We start from the raw sequence: 20,107 nt of genomic DNA, 5'->3' as shown, positions 1-20,107 counted from the left end.
ATGGGAGAAAGCACGAAGATGCAGCCAAGAGCAATGAAAGCTGACATCAACAGTAGAGCAAGTTTGATAAGGGCTGACAACTCAATACCATTTATGAAATGACAGGCTGGGAAACATAGAATATCAGGGTTGGAAGGGACCTCAAGAGGTCATCTAGTCTAACCCCCTGCTCAAAGCAGGACCAATCCCCATTTTTTTCCCCAGATCCCTAAATGGCCCCCTCAAGGATTGAGCTCACAAGCCTCGGTTTTGCAGGCCAATGCTCAAACCACTGAGCTATCCCTCCCCCCCAAATAATAATAAGAAGCAGCCATGAAGGGCCTTAAAAGCGAGAAAACCGTATCATGCCTTCTTTCCATCACCCTCACTGACTTTCTAGCCATCTTAGAACTAGGGCTGTCAAGAGATTAAAAAAATTAATCGCTATTATGCACGCTATTAAGCAATAATAGAATACTATTTAAATATTTTTGGATGTTTTCTACATTTTCAAATATATTGATTTCAATTGCAACATAGGATACAAAGTGTACAGTGCTCACTTTATATTTTTGATTACAAATATTTGCACTGTAAAAGACAAAAAAGTATTTTTCAATTCACATTAATACAAGTACTGTAGTGCAATCTCTTTATCATAAAAGTTGAACTTACAAATGTAGAATTATGTACAAAATACCTGCTTTCAAAAACAAAACAACGTAAAACTTTAGAGCCTACAAGTCCATTCAGTCCTACTTCTTGTTCAGCCAATCGTTCAAACAAATTTGTTTACATTTGCAGAAGATAGTACTGCCGGCTTCTTGTTTATAATGTCACCTGAAAGTGAGAACAGATGTTTGTACAGCACTGTTGTAGCCGGCATCGCAAGATATTTACGTACCAGATGCGCTAAAGTTTCATATGTCCCTTGATGTTACAATCACCATTCCAGAGGACATACATCCAGCTGACTACAGGTTCTGCTCCATAATGATCCAAAGCAGTGCATGTTCATTTTCATCATCTGAGTCAGATGCCACCAGCAGACAGCTGATTTTCTTTTTTGGTGGTTTGGGTTCTGTAGTTTCTGCATCAGAGTGTTGCTCTTTTAAGACTTCTGAAAGCATGCTCCACACCTCATCCCTCTCAGATTTTGGAAGGCACTTCAGATTCTTAAACCTTGGGTTGAGTGCTGTAGCTATCTTTAGAAATTTCACATCGGTATCTTCTTTGCATTTTGTCAAATTTGCAGTGAAAGTGTTCTTAAAAACAAACCACCACCATGTGCTGGGTCATCATCCGAGACAGCTATAACATTAAATATATGGCAGAATGTGGGTAAAACAGAGCAGGAGACATATAATTCTCCCCCCAGGAGTTCAGTCACAAATTTAAATTAACAAGTATCATCAGCATGGAAGCATGTCCTCTGGAACAATGGCCAAAGCACGAAGAGGCATATGAATCTTTAGCGCATCTGGTACAGATATCTTGCGATGCCAGCTAAACAGTGCCATGTGAACAGAGGGGGGAGGGATAGCTCAGTGGTTTGAGCATTGGCCTGCTAAACCCAGGGTTGTGAGTTCAATCCTTGAGGGGGCCCATTTAGGGATCTGGGGAAAAAAATTGGGGATTGGTCCTGCTTTGAGCAGGGGGTTGGACTAGATGACCTCCCTTCCAACCCTGATATTCTATGAACATCTGTTCTGACTTTCACGTGAAATTGTAATTAAGTGGGCAGCATTACCTCCCATAAATGCAAACAAACTTGTTTCTCTTAGTGATTGGCTGAACAAGAAGTAGGACTGAGTGGACTCGTAGGCTCTTAGGTTTTACACTGTTTTGTTTTTGAGTGCAGTTATGTAACCAAAAATATACGTTTGTAAGTTGCACTTTCAGGATAAAGAGATTGCACTACAGTACTTGTATGAGGTGAATTGACAAATACTATTTCTTTTATCATCATTTTTACAGTGCAAATATTTGTAATCAAAAATATAAAGTGAGAACTGTACACTATATTCCGTGTTGTAATTAAAATAGATATATTTGAAAATGTAGAAAATCAAAAATACTAACAAATTGAAATTTATTATTCTATTGTTTAACAGTGCGATTAATTGCAATTAATTTTTTTTAATTAATCACGTGAGTTAACTGCAATTAATTGACAGCCCTACTTTGAACTAATTCAAAATTCCCAACTGGCTTTTCAAAAGACTTTCCATGCAGAGACCTGCTCCATCCAAATATCTGTATCCCTTTGCCAATCCACTTACACTTCTCCTCCAATCATGGCCTCATCTCTGCCTAGGGCCCGATTCTTCAGTTGGTAGTTGCTTGTTTCTTCAAGCTGCCCCATCCCTCATCAGCTCACCCCCTATCTTTTCAGAGACACTGCCTATTTAGTTCTCTTTAGTTAAGCTTTACTGGTGTATCTTTATATAGTATCAATATGAGGGAGGGATAGCTCAGTGGTTTGAGCATTGGCCTGCTAAACCCAGGGTTGTGAGTTCAATCCTGGAGGGGGCCCATTTAGGGATCTGGGGAAAAAATTAGGGATTGGTGCTGCTTTGAGCAGGGGGTTGGACTAGATGACCTCCTGAGGTTCCTTCCAACCCTGATAGTCTATGAATACACAGCACTACTTGTATTATGTGATGACTAATACATAGAGGCAACTGCACGGAGACCTAAAGTATGTGTTACTTGAATGTAAACCTCTGAATCCAAAACAGTAGGCAGAACCTACTCCACCACCAAAAACTCAGATGAATGCCATTCAGGTGCTTCTCTTATTTGTTAACCTGCAATAATTCAGTGTGCTGACAGTTCCCTTCCTCCCTCTTTCTCTGTCATAAAACATTTAACCACTGAAACATGGGTAGACTCCTAGCCAATGGAGATGTTGCCTAAAGTCTGCAAAGAACTAAGAGACTTGTTCATCTCCTTCCTACTTGCAGAGATGGATTGGTGATAAACACAAATAATGGCATGTGCCCTCTGAAGATAAGGGACATGCCATTTCCAGAGAACGCTAGCATTACAAGCCTTAGCCCACCCATTCCCACACCCTACAAGATAAGATTCCAGGGGAGTTTGAAGCACGTGCATTCCGAACATTTAGGAATTAAAAAAAAAAAAACAAAAAACAAAACCAAACCACACATCTTTTCACTCTGATTTTGACTTCCCTGTAAAAAAAGTCAAGATGTAACTAGTTGAAACATTGACTGTGTCAAAAGGAAGTCTTCAAGAAAGTGATCAAGTATTAAAATACAGTAGATATTTAAGTATTAATATACACCAGACCGAAAGTGTCTATGTGTTCACATGCACACAGAGTGAGTGCACTTTAAAAGAAGTCCATTCCAGCTCTAGAAAGAGTACCCATTTTAAATATAGGGAACATCTCAAACCTTAATCACTACTAAGGGCTTGTCTATACAGTAAAAAGAAAAGGAGTACTTGTGGCACCTTAGAGACTAACCAATTTATTTGAGCATAAGCTTTCGTAAGCTACAGCTCACTTCTACACTTTCCACAGTATGCAACTGATGAAGATCTTTTTATACACACAAAGCGTGAAAAAATACCTCCCCTCACCCCACTCTCCTGCTGGTAATAGCTTATCTAAAGTGATCATTCTCCTTACAATGTGTATGATAATCAAGGTGGGCCATTTCCAGCACAAATCCAGGTTCTCCCCCCCAAACACACCCACCCACCCACCCTCCTGTTGTTAATAGCTGTTGGATTTGTGCTGGAAATGGCCCACCTTGATTATCATACACATTGTAAGGAGAGTGGTCACTTTAGATAAGCTATTACCAGCAGGAGAGTGGGGTGGGGGGAGGTATCTTTTCATGCTTTGTGTGTATAAAAAGATCTTCTACACTTTCCACAGTATGCATCTGATGAAGTCAGCTGTAGCTCATGAAAGCTTATGCTCAAATAAATTGGTTAGTCTTTAAGGTGCCACAAGTACTCCTTTTCTTTTTGCGAATACAGACTAACACGGCTGTTACTCTGAAACCTTTCTGTACAGTGTATGGCAAGCTGGGATGTAAATCTACCTGGCACTAGCCTGCTGCTCACTAACTGTTTGGGTGGACCCTGCGGACATCCATTTCAAAGCAGAGTAGAATTTGAGTGCGAGTATATAAAAGCACACTACAGAACTTTCAGTGTGCATCAACAGGATCCATGTGGACGGTTAGCGTACAGCACACTAGCATGGAGTAGATTTACATCTCACCTTGCCATACATTGACCGTCTATACAGACAAACTCCTGGTTGATGAACTAAGGGTGCCACTGTATGCATAACATTTCAAGGAAATGAGGAAGCAGCTTTAGATACACTCAAGGAGCAATTTTTTGCTGTTTTAGTTTATATGTGCTTGTTTAGTGCCATCTGGCTTTCACTCAAAGACACATAACACTGCTCCACCCTCCTGCCAGTGCAACATAGTACCATGCCTCTAGGACAAATCCACCCTCGGTTTCTTTCTAAGGCCAGGAAAATTAATTTCAGCCTACCATTCCAGTTACAGGATTCTTGGAGGGCACCCCATAAACAACTGCTTCTCTAGCAAGATTCCTATGTGCTCTGATTTTCAAACATGGTAAGCACAATCAACTTCTATGGGAGCTGGGTGTGCTGAGCACACCCAAACCACATGAGAGTTCAGGCTCATTCCCATCTCTTCTCTTGTTTACCTGACATTTCCTCCAGCCTTCTGTATCCTCATTCGCTCCTCATATTGGGTAGGGTTGTGTTCTTTACTGAGACTTAAGGCTGTATGTTTTTGACTCTCCTCGTTGTAACGACACAAAATCGCCTGTGCTGACAAAAACCCCTTGTGAGTAAGTGGTGTTAAGCCTGTAGTATAAAGTTTCTACCAAACAAATGCAGAACAAAGGATCTCTTCCCTGAACAAAGGTTTTCAGGTTCAATTCCCCAGGAAATAAAAACTCATGGCAAGACCAAAAGTTATTGTACTGAATTTCATCCCTTTGGCAAAGAAGATTGATCTTAAAATTATTTTTGAAATGCAAGTAATTTATGGGATTTTTAAAATAAATTGAAGACACCACTAACTAAAAGATATAATCAGGTATCTAGCACAACCTGGAGTCCACCAGGAGACGGCTAAAGAACACAACAGGTTTGCAGAAGGGCATATCATCACATAATGGCAGACAGCTAAATATCGACAAGTTTAAGTGCTTATATACAAATGCTAGAAGTCTAAATATTAAGAATATTAACTCTAATATTATTAAGAGTGCCAGATATCAAATGAGGATATTGATATAATAGGCACCATGGAAAATTGGTGGAATGATGATAATCAATGGGACACTAATACCAGGGTACAAAATATATAGCAGTGGTTCTCAAACTTTTGTACTGGTGACCCCTTTTACATAGTAAGCCACTGAGTGCGACCCTCCCCCCCGTATAAATTTAAAACACCATTATAAATGCTGGAAGGCAAAGCAGGGTTTGGGGCGGAGGCTGACAGCCTGTGGCTCCCCATGTAATAACCTTGTGACCCACTGAGTGGTCCCAACCCCCAGTTTGAGAACCCCCAATATATAGGAATGACACATGCTGGTGGGGAAGTGGTACTATATGTGAAAGAAAGCATAGAGAGTCAAATATAGCACAAATCTTAAAAATGAACTAAACTGTACCACAGAAGATCTCCATAAATAGAAGTTCCATGCTTGAATAAGAATAATATAGCAGTAGAGATACACCACTGGCCACCTGACCAAGACGGTGATTGTGACTGTGAAATGCTCAGGGAGATTAGAGGCTATAAAAAAACCCTAACAAACAGAAATCTCAGTAATAATGGTGGATTTCAACTATCCCTACAATGACTGGGTACATGTCATCTCAGGACAGGATGCAGAGATAAAGTATTTTGACACCATAAATGACTACTTCTTGGAGCAGTTAGTCCCAGAAACCACAAGAGGAAGATGAAATCAAGAATTGTGTCTAAGTGGAGTACAGTGTGACATGGCACTCCATAATGTTTTATGGAAATATGCTTATGAATGGGGGGAGGGATAGCTCAGTGGTTTGAGCATTGGCCTGCTAAACCCAGAGTTGTGAGTTCAATCCTTGAGGGGGCTATTCAGGGATCTCAGGCAAAAATGGGGGATCAGTCCTGCTTTGAGCAGGGGGTTGGACTAGATGACCTGCTGAGGTCCCTTCCAGCCCTGATATTCTATGATTCTATGAATGAATATATGACATAACTGAAATACGTTTTATGCTACATATGTCGTGTAACATCTCTCTGCAAAGGTTATGATCTACTGAATATATTCATCCTATTTTATGCATGTATCATTTCTGTGTTCTAAGTTATGAATACTGGCTGTGTACTTGTTTAATTTATTACCAGCAGGACAGTGGGGTGGGAATAGGTATTGTTTCATATTCTCTGTGTATATATAAAGCCTGCTGCAGTTTCCACGATATGCATCTGAAGAAGTGAGCTGTAGCTCACGAAAGCTTATGCTCTAATAAATTGGTTAGTCTCTAAGGTGCCACAAGTCCTCCTTTTCTTTTTGCGAATACAGACTAACAGGGCTGTTACTCTGAAACCTGTTTAATTTTAAATAGCCTAATTAAAGCATTTGGTCAGCTTCTTTAGAAAGGAATTTGCAAGTTAAAGTTCCCAATCAAGAAACACTTAAGCTAACAATGAACTTGGAGAGCTTTCCCAGGAATGTGGCCTGGCTGGCAAGGAACTCAGTCATGCTTGGACATGTGATTTGCCCATGTGATTCCAAAACTCTATCTTGGAACTGGATTTTGCATAGGAGAGGAGGGGGTCTCCAACCACAGTTCTATTTAAGCCCCTGGGAGGCCTCTCTATTTTGTCTTCAGCTGGCTCAAGAGATATCCTTTGTGGGTGGAGAGGCTATCTGAAAGAAACTGGAACAAAGGACAGTAACCATGGGGGGTGGGAGTGATAAAAATCACTTTTTACTTAATTAACCCAGAATATGTATTAATACCTGGGGGGGGGGGGGAGCAGCAAACAGCTGTGCATATTTCTCTATCAGTGTTATAGAGAGCAAACAAACAATGGAGTTTATCTTGTGTAAGCTTTATACTGGGTAAAACTGATTTATTTGGGGTTTGGACCCCATTGGGAGCTGGGCATCTGGGTGTTAGAGACAGGAACACTTCTTAAGCAGTTTTCAGTTAAGCCTGCAGCTGTTGGGGGACATGGTCCAGACCTGGGTCTGGGTTTGCAGCAGGATAGTGTGTCTGGCTCAAACCAGGCAGGGCACTGAAGTCCCAAGCTGCCAGGGGAAACAGGCTCAGGGGTAGTCTCAGTACCTCAGGTGGCAGTTCAAGGGGTTTTCTGTGACCCAAGCCGTCACAGTGGTGCAGCAAGCACAGCTGATTGCTTTGAGATACTGGTAGTGATTTTAAGTGAGTTTTCGCAGAAAGAAAAGGAGTACTAGTGGCACCTTAGAGACTAACCAATTTATTTGAGCCTAAGCTTCCATGAGCTACAGCATCCGATAAAGTGAGCTGTAGCTCATGAAAGCTTATGCTCAGATAAATTGGTTAGTCTCTAAGGTGCCACTAGTACTCCTTTTCTTTTTGCGAATACAGACTAACATGGCTGCTACTCTGAAACCTGTCATTAGAGTGGGTTTTGGGCGTGGTGGCTGGAGAACAGACAAGTGCCTGGCTCTGTGGATGAGGGGAAAGCAGTGGACGTGTTGTTCCTTGACTTTAGCAAAGCTTTTGACATGGTCTGCCACAGTATTCTTGCCAGCAAGTTAAAGAAGTACGGGCTGGATGAATGGACGACAAGGTTGATAGAAAGCTGGCTAGATTGTCGGGCTCAACAGGTAGTGATCAATGGCTCCATGTCTAGTTGGCAGCTGGTATCAAGCGGAGTGCCCCAAGGGTCGGTCCTGGGGCCGGTTTTGTTCAATATCTTCATTAATTATCTGGAGAATGGCGTGGATTGCACCCTCAGGAAGTTTGCAGATGACACTAAACTGGGAGGAGAGGTAGATACGCTGAGGGTAGGGATAGGATAGAGTGGGACCTAGACAAATTAGAAGATTGGTCCAAAAGAAATCGGATGAGGTTCAACAAGGACAAGTGCAGAGTCCTGCACTTAGGACGGAAGAATCCCATGCACCGCTACAGACGAGGGACCAAATGGCTAGGCAGCAGTTCTGCAGAAAAGGACCTAGGGGTTACAGGGGACAAGAAGCTGGATATGAGTGAACAGTGTGCCACTGTTGCCAAGAAGGCCAATGGCATTTTGGGATGTATAAGTAGGGGCATTGCCAGCAGATCGAGGGACATGATTGTTCTCCTTTATTTGACATTGGTGAGGCTTCAACTGGAGTACTGTGTCCAGTTTTGGGCCCCAAACCAGAAGAAGGATGTGAAAAAAAACTGGAAAGTGTCTAGCGGAGGGCAAGAAAAAATGATTAGGGGACTGGAACACATGACTTATGAGGAGAGGCTGAGGGAACTGGGATTGTTTCATCTGCGGAAGAGAAGAACGAGGGGGGATTTGATAGCTGCTTTCAACTACCTGAAAGGGGGTTCCAAAGAGGATGGATCTAGGCTGTTCAGTGGTAGCAGATGACAGAACAAGGAGTAATGGTCTCAAGTTGCAGTGGGGGAGGTTTAGGTTGGATATTAGAAAAAACCTTCACTAGGAGGGTGGTGAAGCACTGGAATGCGTTACCTATGGAGGTGGTGGAATCTCCTTCCTTTGAGGTTTTTAAGGTCAGGCTTGACAAAGCCCTGGCTGGGATGATTTAGTTGGGGATTGGTCCGGCTTTGAGCAGGGGGTTGGACTAGATCACCTCCTGAAGTCCCTTCCAATCCTGATATTCTTTGATTTGTTATTTTCTGTTTGCTTATTTTGGGGAAGGGAATAGAGGCAGGAAAAATCAGCAATGTGAGTGAGACTCAGAAAAAGATAGAACTGCACAGGTTGCAAATGGCTGAGAAAGAAAATGAACTTAGAGGACTGATGGAATTAAAACAAATGGAAATTAATGCAGAGACAGCCAGGGAGGAAGCTGCCCACAAAAGGGCAATGGAAGCAGAAGCAGCCAGGGACAAGAGAGCCCTGGAGTTAAGAGACAGAGAAATACAGGCCCAGAAGCATAAACTGACTTATGGAGTAAAAGAGACAAAACCCTCTAGCTGCTGGTTCCACTTCCCCAAAAATCGACAAATGGGAGCGACTATGTCCACAGTATGATGAATCCAGTGATACTGCCCAATATTTAAATCACCTTTGAGAGACTGACCATACTATCCCTGACGATCAAAAAATGACCACATTGATTGCAAAATTGGCAGAGCTCTGGACATATTCAGTAAGATGCCTAGTGATGATGCTTCAAACTATGGTAAATTTAGGGAACTGGTTTTGAAACAGTTTCAGATTACACCTGAAACCTACAGGGTTAAATTCAGAAGTCTTAAGAGGAGATCTGGTTTGAGTAATGTGGCTTATATAAATGAAGAGAGAGATTTGGTAGATAAATGGGTGACGGGGAAAGGCATTACAAGCTTGGAAGGGATGTGTGATTTGGTTACTCAGGAACAATTCCTGAATATGTGCAGTGATGATGTAAAACTGTATTTGTGGGATAAAACGGTGAATGCAGTGGGTGAATTAGCTGGGTTTGCGAACTCTTACGAGCAATCACAAGCTGCAATTAAACATAAACCACTGGCAGAGGGGTACAGGGTTGGGGGAAAGCAGAATCACCGTTATACCCCGGGAAAAAGGAGGCTGGGAGTTCACCTCCCCACTCCTGTTACTTGTCCCAAATCTCCTGTACAAGCAGAGGAGCCCAAGAGGTGCTACCATTGTAAGTCCATTGAGCACCTGAGCAATAATTGCCCTTGGTTAAGAGAGAACAGGCAGCAGGAGCTGCCTGCTTCTCAGAGCCAGGCTGCTGCTTCTTTCCACATAGGATTTGTAAATGTTGCTTCTACACAACCAAGCAGTTAGCATATGCATGCTGTTAAATTTAATGGGAAAGTACTCGTTGGTTTAAGGATAGAGACTTCTGTGGTCAGGAGGACCTGATCCAGGAGGATTTGTTGCCAGGGAAAATGGCAGGATTAGAATTGGTGAGAGGTTACTAAGTCCGTGCCCCTTTAGCTAAAGTACGCATGCAAACTAGTGATTTGCAGGCTGAACTGACTGTTGCAACAGTGGCACACAATTTTGCACTGTTTCTACTGGAGAATGATTTCTTTAATGTGGCAGAATCTGTCCCAGGGTTGGTTAGCAGTGAGAAAGAATCTTGTGCTAAAAGCCCGGGGGGAGGGGGAAACACAAGTGAAGTCACATGGACTGCTGGGGGAATAGGAGTGTGTCTCTTAAATTCCTGTGAAAAAAAATGCAGCTTTAGGGGCAGGAATGGGCTTAACTTCCTGTTCACTCCCAGGAAGTCATCGAGGTGATTCATCCAAACATCCACTCCCAGCTTCTGGCAAACAGAGACTGTGGACACAGACTTCCTGTTCATCCCCTCTGAAGCACCTGACATTGGCCACTGTTAGAAGACAGGATACTGGGATAGATGGCCCATTGGTCCAACCCAGTATGGCCGTTTTTATGTTCTTGTAAGTTAGAGCCTAGAGGAACACACAGCTACTCTAAGTCTCAGCCTCTTCAAGGAGGAATCTTTGTAGGAACAGTTGGGAGCTCCCAGCTACTCCTGTCCAGGATCTTCCAGTGAAGCTCAGTAAAGAATGATTGTCAATCAAATACTTTAGCATCAATTAAATGTAATCAGTGTAATCAATTACTTTAGCATCTCCCAACCGGAATCCCTATAAAGGGTGGAAATCCATTCCTCCTGCAAGTACTGGGGATGTTATACAATTAAAATCTACATAGTAGGTTTCTTAGAGTTACTTACCCGGCTGTCTCCAAGGTTGGCAATGTAAAGGATGTTATCCACAGCCAGGACACAGGTTGCTGTGGACCCATCCTTCCACGCAGGCTTCCTGGAGGCACCAGAAATAAGGTTACAATGGAAAAAGCTAGGTTTTTGTTAGAGGTTAACCCAGTGTTCTATTTCTAAAGGTTCAGAAAACCCTGCAAAGGATGCCTCCATTGCAAGACATTCAGAAGTCAACTAGCACAAAAACACCAAGATTCTGTTTGGGAGTTCTCCCCGTTTTGCTCACAGGTTTTTGTTAAATTAATTATATAAAACAGGTTTATATAGACAAGATACATACTAAGATGAAGACAGATTAGCAACATAGAGCAGCAATTTCTAACTGTGGGTGGCACCCCCAAGGTGGGGTTCTAAGGGATGGCTGCAGGTAACAGCTACCTCTCTGCATTTTTCTTCTCCTCCCATTCCATGCTACACTCAACTCCAGGGAACTCATTTAAGGGTATGACAGAACAAGTTTCACAGTAACTGCCTAGCTCTCAGTGCCTAAAAAATAATGGAAGTTCTCCTTAAGTGGCAACTTCCATAGAGTGCAGGGCAGGTGGATGGTGAGGAACTAAACAGTAACAGAGGAGAATATGCAATCTACTCACTGCTCCCCTCATACCTGGTATTCCTCACTCATACTATTTCAAATCATCACCCACAGTACCCACCATCCTCCAGCTTCAGTAATCCCCACTCCCTGTTTAAGTTGTTTTCCGGACATTTGGCTTTCTGTAGTTCAACAAGTGTCTAGACAGCATGGTGTAAAATCAGACATGCTGCTTGGATTATAGCTGCAGCACTGTTTTCCTTACTGTGGACCAGACATAACAGTATAACAATTCTGAGTGTCATTTCTTAAATTTATCTGCTCCTAAATCATCTTTCATTTGTGTTTTCCTGATGCTGAAGAGCCTAATTAAATTTCTCCATAATTTCAAATGCTGATGTAACTAACAAGTTTGCAAATGCAGCCGTGTAGATTACAGAATATAATATATACAGGTTAGATGGAGTTTTGTTTTTTTTAAAAACACAGGTTTGGGAAAGATATTTAATAATTGTTTTAACGAATTCTGTTAGTACTTTTTTGTGCCTACACTGGTCACGTTTGTTTTGTTTAACTGGTTAGGGTTAGAGGGCTGAGCTGGAGTTTGGTTTGTGATGTTGTACATATGAAGTGAAATTTCTAAGCCCATTGCTAGATGTATCGATATTCTCTCCAGATGTGTTATAGATGAAAAGTTATGAAATGGAAAGGATATGCAAGGCTGGTAACCAAGTTGGATTAACCCAGCATGTAACTTGTGTAACAAAGTTCCTCCTCTGCCTTGGTGGGTCCTGCGCTTATTGGCGGATTTGCTTGCCTCAGAGATTCACGGCAGCCCTCAGTTTGGCCACTTTGCTAATGGCTCAAACCTGCCATCCACTCAGCTTATGACTGGCCAACCTGGGGGAAAACAGAGAACAATCCCCGCAGTCTCTGTGTCCCACCTAGTGGGTCGGGGACAGGCCAGATCCCTTTCCAATTTAGACCTTCCCTTCTAGTGTTTCTCACAGACCAGGTCAACTCCTCCTGTGTCTGATCATGAGTTGGGGGGAACCTGGGCCCACCCTCTACACCAGGTTCCAGCCCAGGGCCCTGTGGATAGCAGCTGTCTACAATGTTCCCTGTATCAGCTGCGTGACAGCTACAACTCCCTGGGCTACTTCCCCATGGCCTTCCCACAGCACCTTCTTTATCCTCACTGCAGAATCTTTCTCCTGAAGCCTGATCATGCTTGAACTCTTCAGTCCTCCAGCAGCATGCCTTCTCACTCCCTGCTCCTTGCGCACTCCCCTACTAACTGATGGGAGGTCCTTTTTAAACCAGGTGTCCAGATTAGCCTGCCTGCCATAATGATTCTACGAAGTTCTTAATTGGCTCCAGGTGTCTTGATTATCTTGCCTGTCTTAACTGGTTCTAGCAGGTTCCGGATTGCTCTAGGGCATCCCCTGCTCTGGACACTCAGGGAACAGAAAACGGTTTATCGAGTGGCCAGTATATTTGCCTTCTAACAGACTCCTGTACCCCACTGGTCTGGGTCTGTCACACTTGCTTAAGTATAAAGCGATACATGGTGGCACCTCAAAGTGTTAGTGGTCCCCCCCCCACGTGGGGATAGGCTGTGTTTTTCCTCAAGGAAAATAAGTCTCCATTAGAACAAAGCTAAGAAAAAGTATAGTCCGTTAGAAGGATGATTCAAATATTAGTCGTTAACCATCAGACCATCCATCCTTTAGAGCAGGGGTTCTCAAATCTTTTCTTTTTGAGGCCTGCCCAACATGCTATAAAAACTCCCAGGCCCACCTGTGCCACAATAACTGTTTTTCTGCATATAAAAGCCTGGGTCAGTGTTAGGGGTAACAAGTAGGGCAATTGCTCATGGCCCCACACCACAGGAGACCCCGTGAAACTAAGTTGCTCAGTCTTCAGCTTCAGCCCCGGGTGGCAAGGCCCTGGGCTTCAATCCAATGCAGTGGGGCTTTGGCTTTCTGCCCTGGGCCCCATTAAGTCTAATGCCAGCCCTGCTAGGCGGACCCCCTGAAACCTGATCACAACCCCCCAGGGGGTCCCAGATCCCTGGTTGAGAACCACTGCTTTAGAGAGCAGTCTTGAAAATAATGCAAGATTTAACTAGTAACATGGGACAGGCAGATAAAAGTTTAACTACATATAGCTTAAGGCATAAAAAAAAAAATCTCAGTGATTCACTAGAATCCTTGGTCATGACCATTGCTCTATGTGGGAGCACATCTGCTGGTAGCCACCTGAATTCTGGATAGAGGGCGATGCAGAACTCCCTGAATATCTGGAATTCCTTGTGCTAGGAACATGCCACTCTGTCATGCTATGAGCTTGCAGATTTAAGTTAAAAAACTATTGCTATCACTTGATATCTTAAGTTATTTGATCGTTAACTGTTATTTTAGTAATATGCAAGATCTCCTTGGATACAGGTCACAAAAGGTGCTATAGAAGAAAGGGACAGAAGCCAGTTTTGGCTCACATTCTGGCCCCATAGTGCCTCACTCCCCATGACAATCCTGGTCTTACCCTTACAGGGTAGGGTAGCCCTATGCTGCTGTCCTGTACAGCCTGTAGTGTAGGGGGCAGGGTTGGAGTGCACTACACTCCAGCTATTATGGCCACTCTGCCAGCCTATCAGCAGGCATTGAAGGCTGCGGCTCCAACTTGCATATAGGCCAATTGGAATCTTGGCAAGAAGCAATGACAACTTAAGGTCGCCTTTGTCCCATTGTAGAAGTTGCACCTTCTGGCTGTACCACTCAGGAGATACAACTCAGAATCGGGATCTGGGAGAGGTAGACATTTTTAATAGTTACAAGTAGCTCTGGGGGACATTTATACTTACTGGCTGGAGGCCTGCTTCAGGAACTCCTCATCTGTATGTTTGAAAGAGTCCAAAAGGCATCTTTTCACTGTTTTCTCCACACTGACTACCTCTCCTGTAACACAAGAGAAAGTGGTGTATGCTCCTTTTGAAACACCATGCTTATCTAATCCTTGCCTCCTTCCTCACCTGTCTGACATGCATAAACAGGTCACACTGCACACATTAGTTACATAGGGCAGACATGACCCATGTGCCCAACTGCCAAAGATTCAGATATAAACGTGCATGGCCAGCTTGTATAATACAGCCTAGTTATTCACCCTTGAAGACAAGGGACACCTAATGTAATGCTATTATTTTCCTCAGCCATATTCATACATCTGCTATGGCTATTCCATAGAGTTTGCCTAACCTAGCTAACACCGTTATGGCTTTTGGCTTGATAGCCTAACAAATCTACTCAACAACTTATCACACCTCTCCTGTCTCCAGCCTAGAGGCATGGTCACCCAATACTCCACACACAGCTATGTCCCTGACTCGGGCTATCCAAAGTAATTTCTTAATAGACACACCACAGCAGCAAGTCATGAGGAATGACAGATGATGCACATGTCCCCATATGGCCCTCTCCTACCTTTAGGAAATTTCCTAATCAGGTTTTGGTGCAGATTCTGTGCTGCAAATTTTGAAGCTCGAACTCCCCCATGGCCATCAAAAACAGCAAAGTACGAGACACGGGTTCTGCAAAGGAAGAAACATGAATGTAAACTAGCTGTGAAAGGGCTGATATCAACCAGAAGTTAAGATTTAGTAAAGAGGCTTGTGTCCACAGCTGCTCTCCCAACCTGTATTGGAACAGAAAATGCAGTGTTTCCTCTAAAAAGCGTAGAGCTAGCATGTGTGGAGTACTAAAACTTTCCCCATCTCCCCCAGGAAATGAAGGAAAGGAAGAGAGGCTATGGCCCCCAGCTACATTTAACAACAGCTAGACATTGCACCTCATGGGCACTCCAACTCTGGAGCCTCTATCCAACAATTTCAGAATTTGCTATTCACAGATGCCAATCCAACACATCCCAGAATTCTCTTCATGCAGAATGGTTGCTACAGCTGTGCAATACACAAGAGACGTGGGGACATACTAATTATTGTCAAATTGCCTTTTGTTCTACAAGCTTTAGATCACATATTTAGCTTTAAAAGAATGTTTTTAAAATGATCTTTTATGGTCTGTCAGTGTTGCTTTTAAAAATGATACATTCCACCACTTCCCCTTAAATTAATTATATCTTTCAGATTGTTAAAGTTGAGAGTTTGATACCTGATGGCTTCTCTTCTTCAAGTATCCAAGCTCCTCATCACTGTCATACCTGGGATTTTAACTAACTGTTGTGAAACCCCAAAGGCAAGGCTTAAAACAGTTATACTCAAGTTGAGAGCCTTCAGGTATCTTGTGCCTGATATCCAGAGGTACTAGGAGGAGTTGACTGAAGTCAACAGGAGTGGTGGGTACTCAGCACTTCACGGGGAAAAATAAATAAATAAAAATAAGAAAGTCAGGTCTTAGGCACCTGATATGGACCACCTAACAAATGAGGCACCTTTTGCATCATCAAACCTTACATGATTTTCTCAAAGTCAGTGGCAGATCTAGGAATACAATGCAGATCACCCACACCACCACACAAAGCAATATTTAGTCACAAGCAGTAGTTGCTCAGAGTGAGGGATCATTGTCAAGAGCTCAGGCAAAGTTAATGGGAGCTCTTTCATCTTTTTGTCATGACTCAGCAAGTTAAGGAAGTATGGGCTGGATGAATGCACTATAAGGTGGGTAGAAAGCTGGCTAGATTGTCGGGCTCAACGGGTAGTGATCAATGGCTCCATGTCTAGTTGGCAGCCGGTATCAAGTGGAGTGCCCCAAGGGTCGGTCCTGGGGCCGGTTTTGTTCAATATCTTCATGAATGATCTGGAGGATGGTGTGGATTGCACTCTCAGCAAATTTGCAGATGATACTAAACTGGGAGGAGTGGTAGATACTCTGGAGGGGAGGGATAGGATACAGAAGGACCTAGACAAATTGGAGGATTGGGCCAAAAGAAATCTGATGAGGTTCAATAAGGATAAGTGCAGGGTCCTGCACTTAGGATGGAAGAATCCAATGCACCGCTACAGACTAGGGACCGAATGGCTAGGCAGCAGTTCTGCGGAAAAGGACCTAGGGGTGACAGTGGACGAGAAGCTGGATATGAGTCAGCAGTGTGCCCTTGTTGCCAAGGCGGCCAATGGCATTTTGGGATGTATAAGTAGGGGCATAGCGAGCAGATAGAGGGATGTGATCGTTCCCCTCTATTCGACATTGGTGAGGCCTCATCTGGAGTACTGTGTCCAGTTTTGGGCCCCACACTACAAGAAGGATGTGGATAAATTGGAGAGAGTCCAGCGAAGGGCAACAAAAATGATTAGGGGTCTAGAACACATGACTTATGAGGAGAGGCTGAGGGAGCTGGGATTGTTTAGCCTGCAGAAGAGAAGAATGAGGGGGGATTTGATAGCTGCTTTCAACTACCTGAAAGGGGGTTCCAAAGAGGATGGCTCTAGACTGTTCTCAATGGTAGCAGATGACAGAACGAGGAGTAATGGTCTCAAGTTGCAGTGGGGGAGGTTTAGATTGGATATTAGGAAAAACTTTTTCACTAAGAGGGTGGTGAAACACTGGAATGCGTTATCTAGGGAGGTGGTAGAATCTCCTTCCTTAGAGGTTTTCAAGGTCAGGCTTGACAAAGCCCTGACTGGGATGATTTAACTGGGAATTGGTCCTGCTTCGAGCAGGGGGTTGGACTAAATGACCTTCAGGGGTCCCTTCCAACCCTGATATTCTATGACTCTTGTGTACTACAATGTTATTCCCTGGCTCTGGAGGTCTGGCCTACTTACATTTGAGGGGGCAGGGGTCTGCACTCCTCAGTGATGTCATTCAAGATGACATGTGCATCCTGCATCTCTTCTCGTTCACCTTTTCTCTCTGCCATATAACCTTTCAGTCCAAAGATGCCTCCAGATGCTAGTGAGAAACAAAGCAAAACTTAAACACATGAAACGTCTCCGTCTCCTGAGCCTGATTTACAAACTTGTGATCATTTTGCTCTATGCAAGATTCTGAAAATCCCATGGCATCATGACAAGAAGCACGTCTTGCCCTGCATGGGCTATACTTGAAATTAAAAAAAATTTTTTTTTTTAAAAAAGGGTCAGCTTTTGGAACCTTTTGCTGAAAATGACATGCTTTGTGACACTAGTATTAAGTGTCCCCACATCAGAAACTGTAAGGCAGTTTGTATCCTACTGAAGCAGGACAACCATGCTTGAGTGCTAAAGCTACATCAGACTGGGATATCACGCATGACCAGGAGAGGGATGCACTCCATGGAAACTCTTTTGATGAAACAGTAAATCTAATGAGGCTGCTAACAATAGATAAAATAAAGCTAAACCAAATGCTGTTTCAATCAAATTTATCTTTCTTGGTTTGAACCTACTGAACGAATCCAGTTCTCAAAGCCTAGTGCAATGTTAGGAAATCTGTATCACTACTGTGTTTTACACATCTGTACCAAAAAGCAAGCAAGCCAGATGTGAAAGTTTAAGCCAGTTTTCTCAGGATTTCTAATTTCATTGCAACCATTTGATGGAGTGACAAGATGCTAGCAGGGCAAAGTGGTCTGAACCTCTGCCAGGAGTCAGATAGTCACTTCCACACCTTTGCTACTCCAGGACTTGTGCTCTGACTGCAGGTCTCTGGATGGTTGTGAAAGTACCCACTATTATACTTCTGGGCTGGTTCAGCACAACTGCTAATAGCCTCCCAAATGAATACCTAGGGGATGCATCGAAACCCTGGGATCTAAGTATGAACTCTGCCAGCAGGCAGCACACTTCATTTCTTAAAAATAACCATAGAAAGTGTACTAAGGAACCAAAGATCAGCTTTGATCTGGACTTACTCAACCCAACTTAAAGAGTACAAAACAGAGTACATTTGTTTTCAAACTGTCTGAAAACCTTTACAAACTTTCTTTTCCACAAGTTCTTCATGGCCATTCTTCTCTTCCTCTGAGACTTTCCTCTTCTCTCCTTTCCCATGATTTCCTACTGCTGAGACCTGCTCAGTGATGCGTGAAGCTAGAAGACAGCAAAAATTCAGATATCTGAAGACTTTGCAGAAGTGTTTTCTGCCCTTTTTTGTTTTTATTGATGGGAATCACTCACCTCTTACACTGAAGAGAACAATTCCTTTTACACTGAAGGATTATGGACCTACAGTACTACTACTAGTCTGGTAAATTTTGGTTGGCAGACTCCCCTCTCCCCCACTTTGGTCCTGTCGTTAGTTTCCTAGCTACCAGACTGATCTTGGTTAACTGCTTGGATATGTTAAAACCAAAAGTTTAAAGCTGAGGAATTTCTAGTTTTTGCAACATGACTGTGTGGAAGTATAAGGTTGTATAAGGGGACATGCTGGATACATTGTATATGAGAGGGCATGCCAAAACATGTTACAAAGTATCTGAGGGAGCACACATAGGGACAGTTAGCTTTTGAATGGAGAAGCAATTAAGATAGAGCCAGCACGTCTAAGAAGCAGGCATCAGAATGGAAGGTGTGAAGGGCAATTAGTTAAGTTAACTGGAAGCTGTTAAAGGAGATTGTTAAGGGTGGCAGGTAATTGAAGATACGTGACTGGTCTCAGGGATCTCGAAGGGTGGTGACTAAAATCTTTTTCTTCTTTTGTCTGTAACTTCTCTGTAAGTTGTTCTCCAAAAAACTGTATAAATTAAGAGACACAAGCCCCACTCGGGGGGCTCACTTCTAAATGTTTTATTAGCAAAGCTGCTCTGCTAATACAGAGTGGTCTGATAAATTGTGAGTCTGAGTCAAACTTTTTCATGCATGATAGTTGTCAAGGATGGTTACTACTTTCTAGGACAGACAATACTATTCTTATATAGAAGATATACAAGAGACAGGATGGACTACAAAATAAAGTTGGGGGTGATGAAGCAGAAATATAATTATCATGGCATCTGAAGGGACAGTGGATTCAATGCTCATGGAATGAATCTCCTCCTAGTCCCTAAGGACTATCTGTCTACATAATGAAAATTTGGCAAATCTGGCAGTCTTGCTTTAAGAGGAATCCACAATTGTAACAGCAGTAGGCAGTTTTGGCCAAGATCAAGTCACAGCAGCAAGGCTGTATGAAGCTTGTGCAGTGCTTAACTGTGGCATGTATAACTATAGCCAGTGCTCTCTAAAGTGAGCAGTGTAAAGTTCACTCCAACCTGCAAAAAGCATAAAGTACAACAGTGGCTCTCAACCTTTCCAGACTACTGTACCCCCTTCAGGAGTCTGATTTGTCTTCTGTACCCCCAAGTTTCACCTCACTTAAAAAGTGCTTGCTTACAAAATCAGAAACAAAAATACAAAAAAGTGACATAGCACACTAGTACTGAAACATTGCTTATTTTCCTCATATTTTTACTATATAATTATCAAATAAATCAACTGGAATATAAATATTGTACTTACATTTCAGTGTACAAACAAGTCATTGTCTGTATGAAATTTTAGTTTGTGCTGACTTTGCTAGCGCTTTTTATGTAGCCTGTTGAAAACTAGGCAAATATCTAGAGGAGTTGATGTACACCTGGAAGACCTCTGCACACCCC

General features: G+C 42.9%; 1 protein-coding gene across 6 annotated transcripts in view; it reads right to left on the bottom strand.

The window, feature by feature from the left end:
• ILKAP (ILK associated serine/threonine phosphatase) overlaps positions 1-20,107 on the bottom strand; it is a 58,788-nt gene that overhangs the window by 22,116 nt on the left and 16,565 nt on the right. For all 6 annotated transcript variants that reach the window (XM_073360509.1, XM_073360511.1, XM_073360513.2 and 3 more), the window contains 6 exons: positions 18,441-18,560; positions 17,316-17,442; positions 15,013-15,119; positions 14,394-14,487; positions 10,948-11,035; positions 4,705-4,826 (listed from right to left, as the gene is read on the bottom strand). In XM_073360509.1, coding sequence (XP_073216610.1) covers positions 4,705-4,826; positions 10,948-11,035; positions 14,394-14,487; positions 15,013-15,119; positions 17,316-17,442; positions 18,441-18,560 — 658 coding nt within the window. The remainder of the gene's footprint in view (positions 1-4,704; positions 4,827-10,947; positions 11,036-14,393; positions 14,488-15,012; positions 15,120-17,315; positions 17,443-18,440; positions 18,561-20,107) is intronic.

Source organism: Lepidochelys kempii, chromosome 9, assembly GCF_965140285.1.
Source record: "Lepidochelys kempii isolate rLepKem1 chromosome 9, rLepKem1.hap1, whole genome shotgun sequence".
NCBI lineage: Eukaryota > Metazoa > Chordata > Testudines > Cheloniidae > Lepidochelys > Lepidochelys kempii.
Note: the sequence above shows the minus strand (reverse complement) of the source record. Positions and strands in the feature narration are given on the sequence as shown.